At 42.7% G+C, this 26,913-nt stretch overlaps 1 protein-coding gene across 2 annotated transcripts; it reads right to left on the bottom strand.

Annotated features, from left to right (window-relative positions):
* Positions 1-586: 586 nt before the first annotated feature.
* LOC105930245 (ETS-related transcription factor Elf-1) lies at positions 587-25,878 on the bottom strand. 2 transcript variants are annotated; one of them, XM_012868355.3, is made up of 8 exons: positions 25,626-25,878; positions 19,430-19,778; positions 19,210-19,333; positions 12,813-12,920; positions 12,519-12,674; positions 12,324-12,398; positions 3,392-3,587; positions 587-2,576 (listed from the first exon to the last, which is right to left on the bottom strand). In XM_012868355.3, exons 2-8 carry the CDS (start codon positions 19,487-19,489, stop codon positions 1,967-1,969), a joined length of 1,329 nt encoding a protein of 442 aa, XP_012723809.2. In that variant the 5' UTR covers positions 19,490-19,778; positions 25,626-25,878; the 3' UTR covers positions 587-1,966. The 2 variants fall into 2 exon arrangements, with proteins under 2 accessions (XP_012723809.2, XP_012723810.2); XM_012868356.3 differs by lacking the exons at positions 19,210-19,333; positions 19,430-19,778; positions 25,626-25,878 and adding an exon at positions 15,677-15,847.
* Positions 25,879-26,913: the final 1,035 nt, after the last annotated feature.

Raw genomic sequence — 26,913 nt, 5'->3', positions numbered from 1 at the left:
GTTGTTGTACATTCCAGAAACTTAATGTTTGCCTGCTTTATCAATTACAAAACACGTTTAGGATACGATCATTGCCCTGTTGGAAACACCAAATTGAATATCTATTTATTTGGGGTGAAACAGAAGACCTTAAAGGCTGTCCTTCTCCTTTTCTATCCAGTAATACTGGCAGCAAAACCAACCCATAGCATTATACTGCTACCACCGTGCTAGACTGTTGATAGCGTTATTTGATTTCGAGGCTTCACGTTAACACATCTAACCTTCATGTCACTGTGTTTAAATAGCTGAACCTTTGTCTCATTTGACCATAAAGCCTCTTCCCAAAAGGGATTTTACTTGTTTATAAAGGCAGATGCTAATTTCTCCAATGTATTTCATTTTAGGGTGAAGGTTTGGGTCAGATGGCTGAAACTTGGATGCGATCGGGCTGTTTCAACAGAATAATCATCGTTCGGCAATGCTAATCCCCGGTGTTCACGCCAATGACGAGCGGATGTAAAACTCTTAAATGGATCAGCAACTAGATTACCTGCAGCTTTTCACCATTGGTGTTATTGAACAACATGAAAGCAGACCAAGAGGACAGATTTCCCACCAATTTTTCTTTATTTCATCCACCATCTCTAGACAGCGTGAAGGGGAACATACAAAAGAAATAAGGCAACAGAAATTCTCCCCCTCCACTACTTAAGGCCGGTCCTATACTGTATCAACCGTATCAGGAGACACCTAGATAGCGCAGGTGAGGGGAGTCTGAGACAAATGGCTTAATAAAGTGAGAAGCGGTTTTGCATAGCGGCTCCCTACAGGCAAAGGCACAGTCACTGCGTAAGCATCTCCTAACTAAGTTTAGCCTGACAAACGCCAGCCCTGCTCCTGCAGAGTACAATTTAAATGCAGAGTGAGCTGAATATTGCAGGCTGGCTTTGTGAGGCTACATTAAGGCCAAGGCGGGAGGAAACACCGGACTAATTACTTCATTATCAGCAGTCGGCCCATTATACTCCTTACACAGAGCACACGGTCTCTGCAGAGTAGAGAAAAAAATAATAAACCTGAGGGGCAATATGGCAACAGAGCAGGAGCACATTCAAACATACAGTATATAATATACATCCAAGGCTTATATATATATATGCACAGTGTCCAAACAGCAAGACGTTACAGTTACGATGCAAATTCATAAGAAGCACTTCACTTGTGATTGTCAAGAAAAGAAAGGCCAAACATTTAACAGCAGCAAAAAGCCATCCCTCCTTTTTAACATCTCCTGACACAGGCTTAGACGACTTAAAATACAACAACAGTGATATTCATAATAATAATAATAATAAAAAAATTATATGGAATGTTTTTCCCTTTCAGATCTCATGATTGTCAAAAAGAGAGAAAGCGGGGCCAGGATCAAGACTTTTAGGCACTTAGAGAGGAAACGTACAGCAGAGTGAAGATCATAGTGCAAACAAGCTGCTTTGAAGGCAAAGGAATGATTCAGCATGTGGTTGTACATTAAATAACATAACAAGGCAGAGAAGGGTGAATCAGAGCGATGGCTTGAGAAGAGACTCCAAGACACCTGAAGTGGAAGTGCGAGCGAAGGCTGTGTCTGCAGAAGCTGCAGAGAGGCTGAGGATTCCAGTGCATGTCTGTCTTTGGTGTCCAGAGTAGCTTGGAGATACAAAACACAACCAAGTGTACAAACTAAAAAAGGACATCTTCTAAGGCTGTTTTTTTACTTGAAGGTAACCAGGAGTTTGTGGTTTCTGCAAATATCGTCCACACAAAGACGCCACAAGACACCCGATTCATGCCACGCTTAAACGAGAAGGCAAATTCAGAAGTTCCTTCTTTTGACTGGCGTTTAGACGACGTTGCAGCAAAGTACAGCTAAGGAAGAGTTCCTGAGTCAGTGGAGTGAACGGGCACGTGTGTGTGTGTGTTTCAGATCAGCTTTGATCCGTATTTATTGGTCGGAGCTTGTGGGAGGCACCAGGTGTGGAGCATTCTGCGCTGCGTGCGACTTCTGCGGCGCCCCTCTGCCGTCCGCGGCCGTCTCGGACGCAGCCTGCCTCTCGCACAGGCTGCCCAGCAGCTGAGCCGTTTTGAAGACGGACGCTTGGCCGGCGGGCTGCAGGGAGCGGACCTTCTGCAGGTTCTGCAGCGTCCTCAGCATCTCGGCGGACACGATGGGCAGGTGCTGCTCCTGGATCAGGCTGGCGCCGGCGGGCCGCAGCACGGTGTCGCGCTGAGCTGACGGCTTGGGGCTCGACCTGGGCCGCTGTGAGGCCGCCGCCCGCGAAGAGACCGACAACGCCTTCTTTAGCGGCGGCTGGAGACACTCTTCGTCCTCTTCCTCCTCCTCCTCGTCCTCTTCTTCCTCTGCGGACTGCTCACTAGAGACGGTACTGTCACTCAGGCCTTCGTCGTTTCCGCTTTTGTCGAAATCGTCATCCTCTTCTTCTTTGCAGCAGTCTCCGTCTGTGATGTAAACCATGTCGTGGGGAAGAGAGGTGAACTGGTAAACAAGGCGTTGGCCTTCAACCTTGTTCAGTATGCCCCTCTGGTAGTAGTACCTTCAGAAACAAAAAGTAAAAAAAAAAATCTATCAGGTCTCAGGTTAAAGCTGGTAGAGGAAATTATAAGCCCCGTCTTTCATAATGCATCTTAAAGCCGCCCATTAGAGAATGAAAATGTGCTCTTGTCATGAAAATGTTATATCTCTGAGCAGAACAGGGGTCAGATTAGCTAAAAATAGCATTGCTGGACATGAATTAACATTGAGGTCCAAGTGAGTGGTGTACATGGAAACAGAAAGGTATGTGAAGGCCTTAACAGCGCAGCACCCTGAACGCAGCATCCCACTGTGACACCTGGAGGTGGCAGCATTATGCTGCTGCCATACCTTTCTTTTTTCAGGGAAGAGGAAGCTGCAAAGTTGATGAAAAGATTATGTGACGTTCATGTGGTTGCAATGAAATGGTTTGGATCAAAGCATGTGCATGTGTAGGAATGGTCCAGACCTAAATTCAATGTAGAACCTGTTGTAAGACTTCCACAGACGCTCTCCATCGGTCAGACTGAGCTCTTTGTAAAGAAAAATGCCGGCAAACACTGCAGTCTCTAGAGGTGCAAAGCTGGCTGACACATATCCTAAAAGATTCAAGCCGCACTGTCGTGCACGACTTTGTGTTGGTCTTTCATCTAAAAGTTGAAGTTTGTAATAAATAATTCTAATAGTTAAGAATACTTCTGCGAGAACCTGTAAAATAAGCCATGATAGTTTGACACGGTGGAACTGAGCGCAGGAGTTTGGAGTTAATGCTCGTTTGCAAACACGCCGCCCCTTGACATCTGAAACGTCAGAGAAACTTCTGAAAAGCAGCCATACCTGAGTGCCCTGCCCATGGTCTCATAATTCATGTCTGGTTTGTTCTTGTGTTTGCCCCACAGCCGGGCCACGGCTTTGGAGTTGACCAGCTTGAAGATGCCCGCCTGCGGATCGGTCCACTTGATGTAACGAGGACAGACTTGCCGGTCCTGCAGCAGCTCCATCAGAAACTGCCACAGGTAAAGGGTGTTCCCTCCTGAAGGAAACACACACACAGCATAACAATGAAGGAAGAGACAAAGAGAAGTAACCTGAGGGGAACAACTTTGGTGAGGACTCTGTGGAAGTGGGAAGGAAAAATGTGTAGCTGGCTCAAATGTAACTGACCCTAAAGCTGCTTCATGAACTACAGTCCTGGTGTTCTAGTCTATCAGAATAATATGAGAGGAAAAACAAATGCATCACCTGGGATTTATTTACAATGGTGCAGTATAGATTGTTACATGTTTTACATTTCATTTGTTAAAGAAAAACATAAAAAATTATATTCTTTCCATTTAAAAATGATGAGCTAGTTGGTGCTGATAAATCTTCTAACATCCCAAGGAAAACCACTCAAGTTGGTGGTTTAAAATGTGGCATAATGTCTAAAAGGCAAAAGCAGTCTAAATACACTGCAAAACCGGAACTAAAAATAAGTAATATTTTCTTAAAATGAATGTATCTGTCATTGATTTGAGCAGGTAAATGAGATGATCTGCCAATGGAATAAGATTTTTGCACTTACAATAGGAACAACTCATCTCCATCATCTTATTTCAAGTGCAGGATGTCTAATTATCTTATTTTAGGGGTCAAAATACTCATTCCATTGGCAGATAATGTTATTTATCTGCTCGAATCTAGGACAAAAACACACATTTTAAGAACATTTTACTTATTTTTAGATCAGTTTTTGCAGTGTACTTTTGGAGCTAGAAGACCATGAATGAACGCTTTGCCACGTTCTGGTTCTAGGGTTTAATTTCTAAAACTTGTGTACTCACAAAAAAGTGCATACGTCACTTCCCACGAAAAAAAATTGATTTATATTAAAAAAAAACTTGATGGGAAAATGTGGGGTCCTCGCGGCAACTCTGACCCAGACTTGTGCTCACTTTGGAGACGGGGGGGAAAGGACGCAGATGGTGAAGTGGTGAATTGCAGCCAAACTCCTTAATGATTCTTCTCTAACGCTCAATTTCACTCCATCGGACTTTAATCATGGATCGACTTCATCATAAGCGTTCAAAACTGCAGCGCTGGTGACATAACTATATCAAAGGACCTTTCAAAAAAATAAAAAAATCCCATAAGTCATCTTAGATCTTAAATAAAAGTCCACACAACATATCATCTGGGTTTTCTACCATCACATTCCTCTCCCCGATGATCACCAGGGTGACGTGTGCCACAGATTATTGTAAAAAGATGTGCGGTGATTACTTTATTAGCTGTAAACGGCCAAATCCACCTGTGCGTAATGTGGCGCAGGGGATGCATTGATACGGCAGGAGGACCTTGGAGATGGGAGAATTAGAAGTAAAGGTGGTTTCAGGGATCAAATATTTCCAGGCCAACGATGATGACTGGCTAATATACCACTTTAGACTCCGAGCGTTGCGTTCTGCTATAACCTGCAGGGGACAGTGGCTACACTTCCCTCCTAGGTGCTAAAAGGCCGCTCTCCAACCCCCAGAGCGCGCTGCGCTTACCGCTCACACCCATGCAGCGCAGCGTCCGTCCGCTTCCTAAAATTCTTTTTGCACTGATTTTTTATTTTTATTTTATTTTTGTAGGGGAAACCTCTCATTCCTCCTGCCCTCGTCCATTCACCGACTGTCGATCTGAGCGCACAGGCTTAGAGGAATTTCAACACCAGTACGACTGTCCTCCGACCATTAAAACAGCAATCGCCTATAATGCGGTTGCCACGTCACCACGATGAAAAAAAAAGATCAGCGGACCCATCTTTAAGCCACATTAACATTCATGAGGCGCTTTGCATCGACCATTTATGGTTGAATCTGGGTTGTGCAGAGGGCAGAACCTGAGACAGAAGCAGGTACGCAAACGTTCAGGTACAGTTGTGATCTATAGAGGGGAATTGGGTGGTGGTGTGCGGGCGCACACTTTTCTACACCAATAAATGATACCTTTAGTCATTTCATCCCTTCGCCACTTGGGACCTTTACCGTTTCGGTCAGTTCATTCAAGACTTTTTCAGTAACGGGGCCGAATACCGCAGGACGTTCTGTACAATCCATTCGACAATTCATGCCCGCCAGTGGGCCGCTTCTTACACGCTTTGACAGCTGACTAATCCCTCTATTTGTAACCTGACTCTAGCCAGACTGATATCGCTCCGCCTAGCTTCACTCACATCCATCTGGGACCTCTCCCATAGAGAGTGATTTCTCCAACCAATTTTATTGTCCAGCCAATCAGGACGCAGGGCTGGAGTTTCATAGATGTGACGTAGTGGAGAAGCGACCGTGACGTGAGACTGTTTTGATTCTACAATGGCGGCTCACATCGAGGAAGCAAGCGTTAACATTGATGCTGCTATTTGTTCCGTGTTGTCCAATCTACCTGATATTGTTTCACTAAAAGAACATCAGAGAACGGCTCTGAAGGCTTTTGGTGGTGGAAACGATGTTTTCGCCCTTCTCCCGACCGGATTTGGCAAGTGTTCAGTGTGAGTGGTTGAAATAGCACGTCGATAAAGATGACAGACAAGTGGCTTATCCAATCATATGCAAGGATTTTTGATAAGGCCCATCCTTCAAAGAAGGCAATTCCTATGGAGATGCCCCAGATGGATGTGAGTGGAGCTTGGCGGAGCGACATACATATGGCTAGAGTCAGGTTACCTATTTGGGGATCAGAACCAAAATTGGAACAGGGTCTAACATGGAGCTTACTGCATTTCTGCGACCCCACTGCTGAATGTTTTGATGACCTAGCCTGGCCAGCCGGATTGACCTAGACGGAGCCTAAGTCAGTCTGGTAAAGCTCCATAAAGTCCGGCCTAAAACAGACCGCACCAATCAGCATGGGAGGCGGGACTTTAGGATGCGTCATGCTCAGAGCCAGAGTTACCCATAATGCAGCAGCACTTTTCCGTAACCATAACAGTCAAGATAAATACGGACATTTTTGTTGCTTGGTGCCGTGGAAAATTAAGAGAGCAAATGTAAATAGATCATGTATCCTTTTTTAGACAAAAATTGCTCACTTGAGAATTTGCTGGATGGCAAGATGTCTAGCAGACTACAAATTACAAAAAAAAAAGAGCACGTCCTTTGGAGTATTTTGCGTCACATCTGTAGTTATCTGATTGGTTCTACGCTGTTGACGCTGACCTCGTTAGTCCCGCCTTTGAAATCGGGCTCTACCAGCTCCTCACCAGCCTGACACGCCGTGCATACACCGTAAATCAGTCTCGCTGGCCAGGCTAGTGATGACGACACTAATTAAGACTAAGACACATTTTCCTGACCCCTTTCCATTATTACAATTTCATTTTCTGTGAGTTTTACCATCTAAGCTATGAAAAACATGCTCATAGTTTGCATGAGACCCTCCAACTGGCCAAGCATGTTGCTGGTATGCAGGGAGTGAATGCATGGTGCTGGAAATATGAAAGCCACCCAAATACAGCATCCAAGGCGTCCTTTGCAAAAACAACAGTCCTAACATCGATGTGGTGACAATTGCAATTATGCAGCTCTAGAGAAATATTGTAAAAACTGTACAACTGAATTAAATTAGATGCGTCTCTATAATCAAGATTTTTTTTTTGTTTCTCAAATGTTTGTCACAATAATTCATGAAACTACTTATCAATAAAACACGTGTACAAGGCATGCACACATGGGTATGAAACGGCAGCAGAAAGAAGGAATGGTATTGTGTGGGTGTAAATGTGGGGCAAACTGACCATAAGTGGCTAAATTCAAGTATTTAATATGAAACAGGAGAGGGGAAAAAAAAGAAAGACCAAATGTCGAAGTGGATGACAGTGGCGGGTATTCAGCTTTTCCATGATGGAGAAAAATCTGTTCACAATAACGGGGAAAAAAAAAAATCAGCACAACCCTCCATAAGGCAGAGCAGCTGCTGCAGAACGCTGACAAACACTGGAGCTGGGAAATGCGTAAGATCGACAGCAATGACTCCTCATCTTTCTAAGAAACATCCTTACAGATTTCCTACAAAATAACAAGGTCTCCATCCATCGCACACCCACCCCTCCCCATTTATCACAGAATGATCGGCTGATTGACTGAGATGCCAACCTCTGGTCACTTTTGGGATGCCAGGTCTGATGAGTTGATCGACCCGTTTTTTTTTACAAGGGCACTTCAAGCTGTCTCTACCAGCCTGTGCGAGTATAAGGAGATGAACCTGAGTTGACCTGCCTGGCAATGGTTTGTTTGCAATTCTCTGTGACTAATTCTTTAACACCCATTTAGCCTGAAGACAGGGTGTCAGCTGATGCCTCACCTTTTCTCTATGTGGGTCAACCCCGAGGGAACCTTTGATCAGTACTGGTTAGGCCTGGGTCAGTGTTAAATTATACCCGCTAGGTCTGATTATACCGAACGCTCCTCCTCTTTTCCATCACCGATAAAAAGGACAAATTCGCCTGTCTGGAAACAACTCTGGTCACAAACAGCAGACAGTCACGGTGTGGAAATGAAAGGAGAACCGTCCTTCTCCTCTAATAAGGCAAGACTGATCTGCAACTACGGTCGGCAAGGCAACAGGCCAGTTAAACAGCTCACTAACCGAGCAGATAGTCTGCCTAATTAATCAGATAACTTGTTAAAATGTCCCCCCTCACTTCATAAAGAGCGGAAGAATAAAACAGAAAATCTTCTATGCAAAAAGCAGGGTTACTGTTCCTGTGTTTTATTTTGCGTACAGAATAATATGATTTGATAACATTATTGTAGAAAACATTTCAGTAAGAAACGCTGCATTTTCACTGAAGGCTACGGCACTGTGGGAGCCACATAAGCAGCTCAGGGTCAGCATCCGTCCAGCTCTAAACTGCTCTATTAGGACAGACGCACATCACGATGTTTTCAATGTATTCCAGATCGTTTTCAGGCCCTAGCTGGCAGTCGTGCTCCAAATACAAGGATCCTGTGTTCTGTTCCCACTTAAGTACATGGTGTATGATTTGTGACTGCAACTGTTTGTTGCTTCACTGTTGAAAGTGAGTGACGTGACCCCAAAGCTATGCGATCTGAATCAAAAACATCAGTTCACTGCTTGTACAGAGATGGTGACTCATCCTTCTTATTTGCCTCCATCTGCATCATGTACTCGGCCGTATTTGCACTGAAATATTGATGAAAGAAGCCATTTGTGTACCTGCAGTGGTTTGTGCACTTAATCACTACCTAACCCTTTGACGATCCAGACAGTGATTTTCCCCTAAAATCTAACTTTGAGAACATTTTTGCAGTGAAAATTTTCCTTAAGCCTTGCAAGGCCTGGTGCCTCCAATAGCTGGGATGAAGACCATTAGAATATCAGGTATGAATGTGCAACTTCAAGTCCATGAGAGTCACTGTCCTGCAACTTTTAGACACATCTCCGGCCCAGTACACCTAAATCAGCCACATAAAGCGGCTGATTACCAGACTCCTGCATAATTTGGTGAGATCCTGAGGAAGGAATACCTCGTTTGATTAAACGTTGGAGGATAGTGTGTCTAGGAGACTGGAGCTGGAGACTCCTGATCTAAAGCATGGAACGACTCAGTAAGACCCAAAACAGAGGAAATAGGTGATACGACGCCATGCAATGGTATTCATAATCCCCCAACTTTCTTTTGAAGTTGTTCACATTCCAGCCGCACGATTCGGTTTATTTTATTGAGATTTTATATGATAGACCAACTTAAAGTAGTGCATAATTGTGAAGCGAAATGAAAAAGATATTTGCTTTACAAGTTCCCGGGTTCAGATCTTACAAACTGCCTCTCTGGGTCCCTGAGCAAGACCCTTAGCCCCAGAATGATCCTTGGGCGATGCACCGTGGCAGCCCTCTGCTCCATAAGGGATGGGTTAAAGGCAGTGGACACATTTTGTTGGAGTGTATGTTGCAATGACAAGTAAGGATGATGATTAGTATTATTAGAATTGTAGAACCAGCTTTTTCAGGGGCAAATCTTTTGGAGTGTGTCTCCACCGGCTTTGCACATATGGGAACTGAAATTTATGCCCATTGGTTTTAGCAAGATAGCTCAAGCCAACTCAGACAGGATGGAAAAGGGAAATTTAAAGGTGTTGCCTGGGATTCACATATGAATTTAGGTCTAGACCTTGACTGAGCCACTGCAAAACCCGAATATACTTTGATCAAAACTATTCTATGGGACTTCTGGCAGCATGTTTAGGGTCGTTGCCCTTCCCCGGTCTTAAATCTTTGCATCTCTGCCTTCTTCCACCCAGCTTCCCTTCAACTCCGACCAGCTTCCTTGCTGGAGAAAAGCATCCCCACAGCATCATGCTGCCAGCATCATGATAAATTGTTGGGATGGTATGTGGGATTGTCACAACAATTAGTATGTAGGAATAATCAATACTAAATAAATAAGTTATTCAAAGATACTTACTTGGGTCAAAACCTTTATGAATCGACCCATTCACCATTCCTCACATCGTTGCATTTCTTTCGACCACAATGCAGCAATAACAAAGACAATAGTCTGCTGCTCATTACCCTGCCACCACCAGAACAAGCTGCTGCTGGAAGTTTTAAACTCTGCTAACGCGGCAAGTAAAATCCAAAAAGAAAACATATGTGACCTTCTTTAGCCAAAAATAAAAGGGAGGTAATTTGCCTAAAGGGCAGATGGACAGGAAAAAAATGAAATGCTGAGTGATGCTACGTGATATAATCTAAGCTACAAGCTAATGCTTCGACATTGATGTTTGAGAGCAACATGTAAAGGTAAAGCTCCTGTACCTGCAACAGTGAAGTAGTAAATGATGTAAGCTAACACTAGCTGTTTAAATATTAGCTTCACAGACACAGGCAGCACAATGGGGTTGTCTGTCTGTGCTCCCCATCAAGATGCGCTTCCCTGTGTGCCGTCCTGCACCACGCAACACTTCGTTTCACCGCCGTACGAAGTTGGCTTATGTAGCTCAGTAGGGCTGGGCGATAAATCGATTTAATCGATTAATTCAAATTTACAATTTTTTAAGATTTCATTTTTGGAAAATCTGGATTTTATTTTGCCAATACACTCATTGGGTTTCCATGAAGAGAACAACATGTGATGCTGAATATATGTTTAGGCAAATGTATTGGTAAAATATTGTTAAGTGGAAACTTTTTTTTTACCATAATACGAGGTACTTCATTTACTTATTTACTTGTTTTTTTTAACTTAGTTTGAAGTTCACAAGTGCAGTGAAGCCTGTTCTTAGCTCAATGTGTAATACCACTAGCAGCAAATGTTTTGTTATATTTTCATTGTTTATAATGGCACGGCTGCCATCTTGTTTTACAAGCATGTTTCACAGCTTGTTTTTAGTTGCACTTTGAATTCAGGTCAACTCCCTGATGGAATGCTTGACATAAAAAGCAAGGTTTTAACATCATTTCTTTAATTTCTTTTTATGAAACAAAAAGGAGGAAAAAAAATCGATTAATCGGATTTGGTATGATAAAATCTGAGATTTATTTTTTAATCCATATCGCCCAGCACTATAGCTCAGTTGGTTAATAAATAGTGAAGCAACAAAGGGAAACCAACGCTTTACGCCTCTATTTAATTGTAAAGGTATTGGAGACTAATGAGCCTTATAATAACAGGCTATGGTGGAGCCAGACTGAAGCTGACAATTAGAGCAGAGCAAAAGTAGACACAGTCAACGTGACAGACAAATGGAAGCACACAGTGGCACACTAAAGATGAGCAATTATAATAAAATGACTGCATCACTGAATGACAGGTACATACTTCCATTAAAGATATTAATACTACTAAATGTCGTCTTATCTAGTTTTTTTCCCAAACAAGAAAGTGACCATTTAATTATACATTTCTCTAAACAAGGGCTGAACTGTCCTCTTCTAATTGGTCTCGCCCTAATTAAGGAATTATAAAAAACATGTCATATCATGATTAATCATATTTTTGCTCTTAACCAACCTTCAAACAATGTTGCCGCAGTATAGAAAATTGTATAAAGTACTTTTGTTAATATTGGTATCAAAATTTCAGCACCATAACAACCCTAATGAGCTCAGGGTAACGTCTGGGGTTAGTTTTCCGCCACAAACAGCGTTTGCTATGCAAGCCAGAGAAAATACATTTTGCTCCACCCTTTTCCACAAACAGGACAAAACAGGACTTCTTTCAACAACGGCTTCCCGAAATTCCCCACTACAGGACAAAATAAAGGTACTTCTTATCTTATTTTATACCTTTTGCCACTTTTCCATAAGGGCCAGATTTGCATGACTACTTGTCCCGTTGGACAGATTCTGCCACTTGAGCTGTACGTGTCTGCAGCTCCTCCAGAGCTACCATAGGCATGGGATTGCTTCTCTGAATGGTGGTTTACTTTCCCAACCCGCCCGTGACAGATATTTGTTTAAAAAGAAGTTTGAATCGTTTGCCTCGCGCTGTGTTGGTCGACCACAGAAAGCAAAGCGGGCAAAGCGTCAAAAACAAAGCAGGACTGAAGATGGGCGCGATACAGACCAGGCGAAGAATCAAACGGGAGGAAACCCATTCTGTCAGACTTCAGAGAGTCACTGCCTACAGCTCACTCTAAAGGCTTACATTTCAGACGCTTAAAGGTTTCCTTACATGACTAATTTAACTTGAAAGGGTTTTAATAAGAAGCTCAAACGAACAACAAGGGGAACTTCTGCAGCACCAAGTGATATATGTACGTATATGAAAACTATGGTTTACCTTTGTTGTATTTGTCCTTCTTTACTTTGATATCTGGTGTAGGGGACTCTGCCCTCCGATGTCGAACTTTTTTACCTGCTCACACACAAACAAATCACGTGTTTTTTCCTAATCCACAAAGTCTCATTTCCCCCACATAGACTCATCACCCTCCTCCCGCCCAGCAGGGGGAAAAAAACAACAACAACAACTCACCCCTCTTTTTAGACTGCAGCTGCGCCGCAGGCCTCTCGCTGTGCAACGAGTGCCACTGCGACTGGTCAACGGCCCCCACAACCCCCTCGGCGGACACGGTTACCTGGGTAACGGGAGCAGTGATGACATCGCTCAGTGACGGTAAGAAAGCCTGGGCTGTAAGAGAGAGGGAGGGGGGGGGGGGGGGACATAAACAGATTTAATGAAAGAGAACAGCACGGCGACCGTCATATCTAAAAATAACACCTCGCAGCCGAACCGCTGGGGTCTCAGAGAGCTGGGGTCCGGCCTTACAGTAGTGCTGCTCCAGCGAGAGAGTGTCGATGCAGTCCATGTTGAGGAGTGAGTCAGCAGCAACGAGCGTCTCCATGGTCTCCTCCTCTCCGCTCTCACATGGCTCCACTACAGACCAGAGAGGAGGGCAACAACACGTTCAGATAAGGGAGGACAGGACTCTCGGAGGGAGGGATGCTGCAGGGAGAGCAACACTGGGGAGCTTCGCTCAACTAAGTCGCAAAAAAAACACATTGCCGCGCTTCCTGCGAAGGCAGACTCCACCACAGACTCAGAAAAGACAACAGGCTTGCAGGCATGTCATGATTTAATTATAGAGTCCTTCGTCTGCACTGGTCTCATATTCAGAGAACAGGGTAAAGCGTCACCTTTTGAAGGCAGATTTAGAAGGAACCTACCGTTTTAGACGGCCTTTATAAACGCTGGTGGTTTTTGGTTGGTGTGTTCTCACAGCACAACTAGCGCGGGACCGCTGCATTCGGTCAGAGTCTCTTCTAAGCCTGCTGCTATGTTTGACAGTTCCAGCGTGATGTTTTATTTCTAACCGTCTTAACTTCCATATACTGTGCTTACAAGCAGCCGGAGTTACATGTGAGCCTTTAAAGTAGCTTTGATCAATACTTCTCTGGGCTTTCCTGAAGGTCTTTCCAACCTTTTCTCTGGACATTAACTGATTTTTCATTAAGGTTATGGCCGGTTCAGAAATATAATGGCACAATTTGCAGGTGTTTTTTTTTTTGTGCTTCAAAAGAAAAAAAAGAAAAGATAGAAAAGTGAAGGGCAATTATCAGGCCTAAAAAAAAGAAAAAAAAAGAAAAGAAAAACATTGACAGCTGATGGGTAGTGTCAATAAGGCGTATCTTTAAGAGGGACAATTCTGGCATCGTTCTTCTGTCGATAATCTAGGGGCATCTACAGTTCAGCTCAGAAGTTTACATACACTCATCAGGAGCAGAGACGTTGCATGTTAAGGCCATGAAACGGTGTATTTGAACCGCTCCTTTGTCAGGGTGGAATGATTCCCTGAGAATGATTTTCAAAATCAAGAATTGGGTTCAAATGTTTGAATTCATGTCAAATTTCTCCTAACCTGCACCAGATCAAAATTAAACATAGAGGCTTAGATGTATACACACCCGCTCCCACTGGTATTTGGACAAATGTCCTTCAGCAAGCTGCAGATAAACTATGCAGTTTATTTATAGCCATCAATGAGGTTCTGTCATAAATGAACTGGATTTCTGACCAATCTTGGTATCAGAATAAGGAGTGACGTGTTGCAAGAGCTAACTTAAATGTCTTCTGGAAAAAGTGTTGAGGCCTGATGAGACAAAGACTGAGCCGTTTGGCCAAAAGAGATGACATATTTAGAGGATTTGAGACTGCAAACAAATATTGTATCAACTGCGAAGCATGGTTGTAGGTAGCATCATGCTGTGGGCTTTTTTTTTTGCTACTAATTGGACTGATGCATTGCACATATTGGATGAAATAAAGGAGGATTACATCTAGGGGTGGATAATAATTCAATATCAATCTATATCACGCTAAAACTTTATTTAATAAAGGGGATATGACATTTTCAAAATTTCAATATAATTACAGTCTATGATTAAAGCATTTGTCACTGACTGGCATTCTGGGTTTTATGTAATTTTAGGCGTTTTATTTTTTTAAAGCAAATATTTCTAAAATGTTATATTGGAGGAGTTTTATAAACATGGCAAAATAATTGTAATAATTTTAATCTGTTGTGGGCATTCTTTACAGTCTTTCTGAGGCTTTTATTTAGTTTATATCGATTTTGTAATTATATCATATCGACTGAAACTAAGAAATATATCATGATATAAGTTTTGCCCATATCGTCTAGCCCTAATTACGTCCAATTCTTAAGTTTCACTTCAGACAACACCTTACGCGAGCCAAAGTGTTACTTTTAGAATTTATTTCAAATTCCGCAGAAGATTACATATTTCTTTGTCACAGGCTCCAAGAGACAATATTTAGGAGCAACACAAACCCAGTACCATTGGCAGGTCAGAGTTAAAAGGCTTTCAAAATATCCCAAAGAACTCAAATTACAATTTATAAAAAAAATTCAAACAAGCAAGATTTAAAAGAACTGATAGGTCTCCAGAAAAACACTGATCAATAACACTTGGTAAAATTGCAGGAAAATCCATCTGTTTGGGGGCAAAAGATAAAAAACAAAAAACACAACTTAAGACTATATCATTATATATTAAGCTATCGTTTATGTTCCTTCTCGTTTCTCGCCATAAGACAGGTTATTAGTTATTTACGTTGTCTTTAAACCACCTGGCGCCATATTAGTTATTTTACCTTACCTCTACCAATCAGATAACAGTCCGCGTCATTAGGCTGTTAATGAATAACTGTGGTAAACTGTACCTGCTGTTCTCTCATAAAAAAAAAAAAAAACATTCATTGAAAACTCGGTGCATTTTTGCTTATTACATCTAACGAAGGTTGTGTAATATATTACACGTATAACGAAACGACTTTAGATAAACGTCAACAATAACGGGGTCTATTGTTTTGCGCGCATTTATCCATGAGGTGGTGAGGTCGTGAAGCAGCCAAACAGACGTCTAGCTAGCTAGCGGCTACCGATCCTTTCTGCCTGACATAAAGCTCGCCCAAACCCGCCGACCCGGCACAAACTAACACGCGGTGCGAGGTTCTCATCCCCACGCTATCGTAACTTTAAGGAGAACCGTCCACGGCTGTCTGTGGGTCCTTTAAACCAGCTGTTAGCGTGGGCTAGTCCAGCCGAACCTCTCCGAGCTTCTACTGATGCTTCTCCCACAGACAAACACGACCCCGGCGGCGTGGCTTACTTTTTCCTTCCGACGATAGCATGATGAGAGCTGGAGCCTGGTTTCACCGCAGCCACAGCATCCTGTTGGGACTCCTGTCTCACAGGAGCACGCTCGGAATGTTTTGCTTCACTTCCTGAACTTTTTTTTTTCCCAGAGGGTGGTCCATGTGCTCTCTGAGAGGAAGTGCGCATGTGCGTAGCTAATCGTGTTACTTATGGAAACGTTATGGTTTACAGCCAACGAAAACCCAGGATTCGGTTATTGAGAAATAAAAGACAAATAGACAATAACGAAAAGATCAGTAAAACGTGAGCGGTATGTTGTGATGTTCACCATCATAGGAAAGAGTGCTGACTCAACGATTGTCTGGCACAGTCATGGCAGCCTCCACAGGGAGGGTAAACCACAACAGGTCATTGCTAAACTATCTGTGGTAGATAATGTTGCTTTAGCAACAGAAAGAACTGCAACCTAATCAAGAGGCTGAGGGAGATTCATAGGGACTGTGGCCTGCAGCCAAAGTCAGGGCTTCAAGGGCCACCACACAGATGTCAGTGGTCAGAAATCCTTTTTAGATTAAAGTCAATGTTGCATTTCATTTAGAAATGAAGGTCCCAGAGTCTGGACTTAAAAAGGAGTAAAAAAAAAAAAAGGACATAGCAGCCAAAATCAATGTAAATGATTGTGCCACTGCATGAATGTATCAGACAAAACGCTCCCTAAGAGGCTGAAAAGTGTGGAAATAGTCATTTGAGGTTCAGAGTAAAGTTTCTAATCAGATTTGATTGGTGGGGCCATATCAACTTCTGGTTCTGGTCCACTGTGTTTATCAAGTCCAAAGTCTGCTCAGCTGTCTGTCGGGAGTTTTGGAGCACTTCATCCTTCCCTTCTGTTGGCAAGCTTTATGGTGATGCTGATTTCTCCTGTAGCTGCCCACACTGACTAAAGTACCAATAACTGCTTTAACAAAAAGCAGAGGATGACAGACACCAGACATAACGATGCAGATGAGTTTAGGGCTAATAAAGCAGCCTGAGCCACTGGCTGGTCAGCTCCATGCCACGCTGTATTGATGCAGAGCAAAAGAAACCCCGGCCGAGTATTGAGTACATATACTGTACAGCAGACGGACAGGCTGTATCAAAGTACTTTTTGATTGCTCTTATGAACAGTGGCTTGCAAAAATATACATTCCCCCTGACCTTTTCCACATATTGTCTCACAACCACAAACATAAATATCATACAACACAGTGATATACGATTGTGAAGTAGAAAGAAAATTATATATTATTCCTTTTTTTCAAATGATAAACTGTAAAGGGCATTGTGAGTAGTATTCAGCCCCCCCTGAGTCAATACTTTGTGGAACAATCTTTTACTGCAATTACAGCTGCAAGTCTTTTAGGGTATGTTTCTACCAGCGTTGCACATTTAGCGGCTGAAATTTTTGCCCATTCTTCTTCACAAAACAGCTTAAGCTCAGTCAGATTAGATGGAGAGCGTTTGTGAACAGCAGTTTTCAGATCTTGCAACAGATTCTCGATTGAGTTTAGGTTTGGACTTTAACCTGGCCATTTTAACACATGGATACGTTAAAGCCTTCCATTGTAGCCCTGGCTTTACGTTTAGGGTTGTTGTCCTGATGGAAGGTGAACCTCTGCCTCAGTCTCAAGTCTTATGAGGACTCCAACAGGTATTTGGCTCCATCCATCTTCCCATCAATTCTGACCCTCTTTCCTGTCCCTGCTGAAGGGGATGATGCTGCCACCACCATATCTGACAGTAAGGATGGTGTGTTCAGAGTGATTTACAGCGTTAGTTCTTCACCACACATAGCTTTTTGGCCAAAAAGCTCGATTTTGGTCTCGTCTGACCAAAACACCTTCTCCCACTTGTTTGCTGTGTCCCCAACATACATGGCTTCTGGCAAATAGCAAGCTGCATTTCTTATGGTTTTCTTTTAACAATGGCTTTCTTCTTGCCACTCTTCCATAAAGACCACATTTGAGCAGTGCACAGCTAATAGTTGTCCTGTGGACAGATTCCCCCACCTGAGCTGTGGATCTCTGCGGTTCACCCAGAGTCACCATGGGCCTTTTGGCTGCATCTCTGATCAGTGCTCTCCTTGTTCTGCCTGTAAGTTTAGGTGGACGGCCTTGTCTTGGTAGGTTTACAGTTGTGCCATACTCTTTCCATTTCCAGATGATGGATTGAACAGTGCTCCGTGAGATGTTCTATGCTTGAGAAATCTTTTTATAGCCTTAGCCTTGCCTGCTAAACTTCTCCACAACTTTATCCCTGACCTGTGTGATGTGTTCCTTGGACTAGATGATGCTGTTTGCTCTCCGATATTCTCTTAACCCCTGAGGCCGTCACAGAGCAGCTATATTTGTACTGAATTTGTAATTAGATTAAACTCTAATCCGTCATAAGCAACCGTCAGGCAATTTCTGAAAGCAATTGGTTGCACTCAGAGAAAAGGTGGCTGAATACTGTTCCACACCCCACTTTTCTGTTTTTTATTTATAATTTTTTTTAAATTATATAATTTTCTTTCTGCTTCACAATTGAATAGCACTTTGTGTTGGTCTTTCACAAAATATTCCAATAAAACATATTTATGTTTGTGGATTTGAGGTGACAAAACTCAAAGTATCTATATTAGTCTCCCTTGGGAGAATTTTTCCTTGGAAACAAAGATCAGCTGCATCATACCACACCTCAATCCCCAATAAAAGAATTCTCAGTAAAACAGAGACAGAGGAGCCACTCCTATCATTTTTACCTGCTATCATTACAAAGTTTAAAATCTGGCTCTTTGTTTTAACAGTCAAATTGTCAAACCAGCTGGTTATGTCATACCTTAGTACAGACTCTATGGTGGCAAAATGTGGAAACGTTCAAGGGGAGTGAATACTTTTGCAAGCCACTGTAGTGGTCTACACTTTTAAGAAACCAAATCTGATCTCCAGCATGCCATGGTCAATGGATGAAAACATTTGAAGTGCTTCATACCAGTCTGTGGTTGATGAACCCATATAATGTCCAAGTTTCACTTTGTGAATAGAACTACAGAATAAATGACATTTTCAATAACATTCTGATTAATTGAGACGCGCCCCGGCTGAGCGACAGACAGCTGTAGAGTTTCTATCAGGAGCTGTGAATGTGACGGGCAGGATGAAGAAAGCCCGGAACCTGCTCGTGTGTGTGTGTGTGTGTGTGTGTGTGTGTGTGTGTGTGTGTACTTGTACTTGCTGCTGAGTGAGAACATTTTATGGGCATTTTACTAGTAATGTGAGGACTTTAATGTAAAGTGAGGACCTTTTTCTGGTCCTCACTTTTTTTCTGGGCTATTGGTTAGGTTTAGGACTATGGTGTCAGTTAAGGTTAGGTTAGCGTCAGGGTTGGGTCATGTACCGGTAAATTAGGTAGGATTAGGCCATAGAAAGGCTTGTAAATGAATGGAAGTCTGTGGAAGTCAAGGCACGGTCCTCACTTTGTATTTTAAACAAGGATATGTGTGTGTGTGTGTGTGTGCTAGGTGACCTTTAAGCAGCTCGTGGTGATCCTCTGTCTGCGAGTGTTCAACCGTCAGACCGGTGTATGTCAGCAGGTGTTGATGGGGAACCTGCTCCACCACCACTGCAGGGTACTCTGGATAACCCCCCATCTGAAACCAGACACGTAAAGGTTGCAGCTTTTGAGATCCTCATTAAAAGCAGATTCTGGCTTTTTTTAACAAAGAAAAAAAGGAGGAGGATCTCACCTGTGATGAGCTGAAGTGGTCACTGGCAAAGTCAAAGATGAGTTCCGGTTGCTGTAGCATGGCTGTATGTCTTGAAACGAGTCCAACGTCATGAAAGCGACATCGCACACTTTCGCCAATAAAGATCTGAACAAGCAGGAAGGTGTTGCTGAATCTTCCCCTGCAGAGAAATTCTCCGCTCAACAGCAGATGCACTCAGGAGCTCGTCTGTGGCGGAGTGATGCGAACAGCTACACTAATTGACCAGAGACAGTGTGGCGTCACAGGAAACTCATGTTGCTCTGTTTCGACTCTTGATGAGGAAGTGAGGGGGGGGGGGTGGCTGAACTGTCCTGTGGTCTGACTGAACCTGCCACAGAACAACAGAGACACCAGGGACAAACGTCAGTAAGGGGAACCGTTAGAAGCAGACGAAAAAGGCACAACTGCAGAAAGCCACCGAGGCGGCAAACTGGATTTTTTCAAGACATTTCCAAATTTTATATATATATATATATATATATATATATATATATATATATATATATATATATATATATATATATATATATATATATATATATATAGAAGTTAGCATGCGCTGCCTCAAGTGAAAAAAAAAAACAAGACAACATCAGCATCTGAGCTCAAGTCCCTCTGTTTTTCATATCTCATTCTTTCGCTCTTATCACACTTATGAACTGGGCTAAACCAGCAACAGGAAGGAAGCCTTTGCACTGCAGTGTGTGTGTGTGTGTGTGTGTATGAGTGTGTGTGCGTCAGTATCTCAGGGTGGGTGTAAGTTATGGGTCGAGGGGAGGCAGCTGGCGTTGAACTCGTAACAGCACGTCTTTGCACGGCGTTCAGGGTTTCAGGGTCGCCTGGTGCGCGTTCCCCACAACATGCGGCCATGAAGGAGACATTAAGAACAACACAGTGAGCCCAGCTCCTCTCTGTTACTCCTTCCTAATTCACTCCTCCTTTCCTTGTTTTCTTTTCCTTCCCTTTTCGCATTCTGCCCAGCGCACACGCACGCTACCGTCAGGTTCCTGAGTCCACCAAGCAGCTCCTGTTCTCTGTCCTCCATGTTGTCTGAGGGTAGTTATTCTCTCCGTTTAACTTATTTAGGTCTAGTCAATTTATAATCACAAACATATTTTATTGAGATTTTACAAGAAATACTAACCCCAAGTAGAGAACACAATTGGGAAGCATAAGGATTTTGTTGTTGTTTTAGGAATCTGAAAAGTGTGGCGTGTCTTTGCTTGGGCACCGGTGTAACCACCTGCCATTGCAAACAGATCAGAGGGAACGTTATGAAAAGGCTGAAAGCTGTTTATTTCCCAATTCCGTTAATTGTTTTCACTCCATAAAACGTATGTCAGCAGTAATAAGAACTCGATTGCCTTTCTTGAACAAACAATTTGGGCTAAAAGCTGTAATTCTGGCCTGCATGCAAACTGTGGTGTTAGGTGAGGAACCAACACGGCACATCACCCTAAACGAGCCACCCTGACGGTGACGTGAGGTGGTGGCAGGATGTGGGGAGGACAGGAGAGATGGTCAGAGTGGATTTGAAGACTGAGCTGATTTAAAGGAACCGTGGAAAAAAAAAAAAAAACGTCGGATGCTACAAATGACTTGAGACAGAGAGCTTCAGCTTCCAGTTTGACCCAAATCATACACCCGGAGCTATAAATTGAATAGTTTTTATATCAAAGCATATTCATATATTAGAATATAATAGCCCAGCCGAGAGCCTGGGGCAAAGCCTGAAACTTAACGTTCACGGATACTCTCCATTGGCCAAAAAAAAGCCTACGTTTTCCCCAGTTTTTTACTTGTAACATAAAATGAAAACGATTTATCCTTTTCTTTCAGCAAGATTTGTGGTTTAGTGTTACAGAAGTTGGGGGAAAAAAGTGCAAAGGGGAATGAACGTTGTTACCAGGTGCTGTTTAGCCACCTCCCCCTCACAGGTGTCTAGTTTAACTTGTAAGCAGTGCTACCACCTCTCTTCTCACCTTCAGCCCCCTTTCCTATGAAGATTACACCTCACCCACATTTAGGGTTTGTTTGCTCTGGATTTTGCTCTGAGAACAGATTAAATCCAAGGATTAAATTCTGATCTCTTGCTCCTAAATTTAAACCCATCAATCCTCAGTTGTGGTTAAAATAAGTCTTCTTCCCCACCGCTGTATTTACCCGCTGTATTTTAGTTTTTTCTGTCTCCTCTTCTGTTGAGTGTGAGACAGAGATGCAGCATGTTTGGGTCAGTTATCACACAGGAAGCACAGCTCAGTTAGGAGAAACCACTTCCTGAGTTTCTGGGCCAAACCGCCACCAATATCTCTGCCAGTAGCAGACCCGTCTCTCTCAGCTTCTGATCCTCGCCGTTGTTTTGAACCTCCGCGTTATTAATATGACCTGAGAAATGTACCGATAGATGACAGCTGTCCTGTTCGTTATCTGATCGTACACTAGTTGTGAAACTTTATTTTAGAAGAGACTAAAACTGACACTGCCAACATGAGCAAACTGTTCAAATTAGCTTTAAAGAGACAACCCACTGGGGTATTTTCTTTGCTAAGACGAGTAAACTGAGTGTTAAAAAAACACAGCTGGGAAATAAAGGTCTGAGTTTTACTTAACTTTTAAAGTAAAAATGTGAAATTCTCTTTTGTGTGTATATGGTTAAAGACATCTCAAGTTTAATTTAAATTATACTATTTAAATTGTTTTATGATTGAATACTTATTTTAACAAAGTTGTTATTATTATTATTATTATTATTATTATTTTGGCCCATGTGCCAAAAAGTTTGGACACCACTGACCTACAATAACTAACTTTTACAAGAAATTGTTTTTTTATATGGCAAAGAAAAATATTTCAATGATAATGTAAGAGCAGTATTTATTTTTGATTGATTGATTGAAATATCTAAATAAGAGTATTTTAACTGGGGCTTTGGCATACCCTGTCGTTTATAATCAGGAAACTAATCTGTTAAGGCAGAAACAGCCACAAATCTGGAGCTGTTACCTCCCTGAAATGTTTTAAATAGCCTGCAGAAAACAGCAAACATCCAATAAAAACAGATTTCAGATTAGAACCAAGGAAACAAGTAAATAAACTGGTCATAAAAAGAGGTGAAAAAGTTCAGATTGTCCATCAAAGTGCCAAGAATGAGACACACTATAGAGACACTTGCATCTAGGCCTGGGCTGGTATAAAATTCTCACCGTGATAAAAATGGAGTAAAAATAACCACTCCTTTACAGTAAACAGACCTTTACAGCTTAAAGAGCTAGCCTGCAATCTGCTGCCTAGCACACATGCTGCTCTGGGCTCTGCACATACCAGCCACATTTTTAAAAAGCTGTAATATCAGTAATAAGTGGTATTCCTTTAATTTCCATGCCATGCAAAACATGCGATAGCAATGCGCTGAAACAGATCAGATAGGGCGAGCATTTAGCGACGCTGCTCACCTCAGAAAGGACTGAGGACTGTCAAAAAGGACTTTAGACTGTAAGAATTGTGTGATGGTGAGTTTTAGTGGTTTTGAAGTAATAAGTTGAGACTGGAAATATGCCAATGGCTTATTACATCAAAGGGTGATTTTAAGTACCCAGTTAGCCGTGTCATCCAGGTTTTTGGACTGGGGGACCAATTCATGCAAGAACCACCACTGCCCACAAAGATATGAAAACATTTGTGTCAGATGTGGATTTTTCTCAGTCCTAAAACAAATTGTTAAACTTTTTTATGGAGGAAACAGTAAACATGTCCACTTATCCGAAGCACTTATACAATTTTGCGACGTTACTACCACACGCCTTAATGTCTTCTGGGGTTTTATGTCGTGTACACAAAGTAAAATGTCATAGTGAATTGTAGGGGGGGGGGGGGATGGTGGTTTTGAATTTTTTCACCCTCCACCCAAGTCTCAAAGGTTTGTAGGTATCCGAGAGTGTTTTACCATAAACACAGAACAGCTTCACTGTCCCTGCTAGAGGAAAGCATCCCCGCAGCATGATGCTGCCACCCCTCTGGGCCACTTTGCTCTGCCACTCAGGATGAAGAGCAGTGTCCAGTTTTTTTAAACCTTCTGTCACTCTGGAACTTTGCCATCTCATCAATAGATTGAAGGAACAAAGAGTTTTGGCAACAGGGACCAATAAGTTAATTTTTTTCTCTCATCTGACCTTTCACAGGTTTGCTGTGTCTCTTTAGGATGTCTAGCAAACTGCAAATAAAGACCTTTTGTTATATATTCATCTTTTTCCATAGAGTTCGTCTTGCTTTTTTTAGGCAAGGCAAGGCAAGGCAAGGCAAATTTATTTATATCGCACAATTCAGTACACAGACAACGCAAAGTGCTTTACATGATTAAAATACAGGAAATAAAGCAGAAACAAAGCAAGTAGGACAAAGCAGTTGGATTATAAAAAATAAATAAAATTAAAATTAAAAAATTTAAAAATTGTATTCGACTGTTTAACTAGTGCTGTTGAATACAGTCCTAAACAAATGTGTTTTTAATCTTGATTTAAAGGAACTCAGGCTTTCCGCACTTTTACAGTTTTCTGGAAGTTTGTTCCAGATAAGTGGAGCATAGGGACTAAATGCTGCTTCTCCTTGTTTAGTTCTGGTTCTGGTTCTGCAGAGTAGGCTGGAGCCAGAAGACCTGAGTGGTCTGGAGGGTTGATACGCTGATAACAAGTCTGTGATGTATTTAGGTGATAAGCCATTCAGTGATTTATAGACTAACAGAAGTATTTTAAAGTCTATTCTCTGAGATACAGGGAGCCAGTGTAAGGACTTTAGAACTGGGGTGACGTGCTCTACTTTCTTAGTCTTAGTGAGGACGCGGGCATTTTTTTTTTTTTTACCATAAAAGCCAGGTTTGTGGAGAGCTCGTCCAACAATTATCCTGTCCACAGATTCTCCCACTTGAACGGCGGATCTCTGCTGCTCTTCCAGAGTTATTGTGGACGGTTATCCGTTCACAGAAACAGGTGAGTTGAGGTGTTCAAAGCTTGAGGTCTTACTTTATGGCCCACCTTCCATCTTCTCCACAGCTTTCTCCCTGACTTAATAAAACGCATTAAAAGTTTGGGCTTTAAAATGGGACAATGCATCGTATTTATAAGAAGCATGAATCTAAAAGAACAATCTCTGGTTAAACCTTCAATTTGTTGTCTTTCACCATTTTAACCAAAAAGGGTCAAATTATTAGAGAACTGGCCTATTCCCATTGTGACTATCACTTCCTGCTGTGCAAGTCAACAGTTTTATATATGGGGAAAGCAGACAGTGAGGACTGATTTGGCTGCCCAGCCGTGGAACAGGGCCATTTGTCCCCCTGCGAACAGAATCCACCGCCGCAACAGCCCGGTGCGCTGCTCATACGCGTTTGTTGTAAGCGTGCCCTGTAGCCCGCTGCTTCTATAGAGGACACTCCAACTGTAGAGCCCTTTGTTCATCAGCAGTCTGGTCACATAGGTTTTGTCCCTGTGGCCCCAGCGCTGGGATCTGAGTCTGTGAAGAGGCTGCCAGGCCCCCAAGGACACTGATAAGCCTCCCCATAACATTCATTCCCCAGTTTGTGCTGGCGTGTGTGTGTGTAGGCGAGAGAGAAAGAGAGAGTCAGAAAGTGAGATAGAAAAGAGCGCGAGGGTTTTTGACAGAATAGGACAGAGTACGTGTGTGTGTATGTGTGAACTAGGCCAGTCTGATAACAGTATGGCAAGAGAGGGTGCAGATGATAAGCCCCTCTTGTTGCTTTGGGTAACCGGGCCTTGTTAAGGGAGCACAGTGAAAAATGGTGTGTGTGTGTGTGTGTGTGTGTGTGTGTGTGTGTTTGCAGTAGATGGATAATTGGAGCACGGTGGAGGTGGCTGCAACACTATTTTTACAACCTGGCCCCGTCTGCATGCCCGTGTGAGTGGGTGAGCTGTCTCTGAAGGGAAAAATCGTGTTTTTTAACAAACATTCTCAGGTAAAAGCTGTAAACACGCCACAAAACGGCCACGCTTGGAAACCTTCGCTCCCTGGAAGGTGTACTTTCACTTTCTCTTCAGCACATGTCACCCAGTGCACAGACACTCGGATATCAGTCCCATGTGTTCACTTTCTCATACTTCTCGTTTTCGGCGTTACAGAACAAAGCACCGACAAGGCCGGCAAACAGAGGAGGAAACGTGCTTACCTTATCTGTGCAGCTCGATTCTGTGTGTGACCGAGCAGCAGTCGTTGCTTGGAGGATCTGAGAGAGGAGCGGAAATTGTTCTCATTACATCTGACAAACTGAGAGCCCTCATCTGCCTGCAGACCTGGGATCAGTTTCCTTTTGGTGAATTCCCAGGAACCAGAGGGAGTGACGCACAAAGTTAAGATCAGAGATGTCAGTTGTTGCTTCCTCTTTTTTTTATATTCCAGAGAACTAGTGACCCCCCCTACTTCCCCTCCACACAGACACACACACTCACACACACCTCTCCACCCAGCCCCTTGCTGAATCGTGTGAGATCTGATTGGTTACCTGTGTTGTTAGCAAAGGTAACCCATAGAGACCATTGTCAGTGAGGCAAATGTAAACATGGGTTTATTTGCAATGTAAAGCAGCAAGCAGGCCCTCTGCAAACAGATGTGGCGCTAATGTGGAACCAGACTAATAAGGCTATCGATGGACACCGTGAACATAATGTTTGACAAAAGTAGTCACAACGGTTTCAAAGCAACACTGTTTTTTCATATGAACATAATTAGAATGACTATGTCAAATGTTTTCACCCCCCCCCCAAAAAAATAAAAAATAAAATTGCAGAGGCCAAAACAATTTTGCACTTTACATTGGACCCTGACGCCCCCTAGTGGCAACATCTGGCGCCTGCTCTTTTAAAAACAAATCTGTCTGAGCATGTTCTACAGAGCGCAAAAAGTCAAGTTTGCAGATCTTTAAAGGTCTACAGATGGTTACAAGTGTTTACTTGTAAGTCATCAGCTTACCCGTGTAAACAGCCTCTCTCTCTCTGCCACTGTGGCAATGATTGCACAACTGAGCCTTCTGTTGCAGTCATGACTAATTAGATGTGTAAAAACTTGTTATCTGTAGATAAGAATCTGAACATCATAAGAAGCATGCTGTGATCCCTTAACTGGTTTACCTAAAAAAAAAACAAAATAAAAAAAAACACCTTATGTTAGGCTTGTTGAAAAGGTTCTAATCAGAAATTATTTAAGGGGTAGGAGCTGTGGGGAAGCGCACCAACACAAATCTGGTTTCCTTGTGTCAGACCATGACATTAGTTGTAGAGGTTTAACCTAGAACTGCAATTAATTGTGACAGGCACTGTTGAACTAATCCGGACCTTTTTGCTGCACCGCCGTGGCAAACATCACTGCCTCCAGTCAACAGAGAAGAAAAGCAAGTTAAAATTTCTTCAAACTCCCATTTTGGAGACATCATCTCGGTTTTTATAAGCACCCCTGGTGTT

Source organism: Fundulus heteroclitus, chromosome 6 (genome assembly GCF_011125445.2).
Source record: "Fundulus heteroclitus isolate FHET01 chromosome 6, MU-UCD_Fhet_4.1, whole genome shotgun sequence".
In the NCBI taxonomy this organism is placed as follows: Eukaryota; Metazoa; Chordata; class Actinopteri; order Cyprinodontiformes; family Fundulidae; genus Fundulus; species Fundulus heteroclitus.
This window is presented reverse-complemented; position numbering and strand designations above follow the sequence as displayed.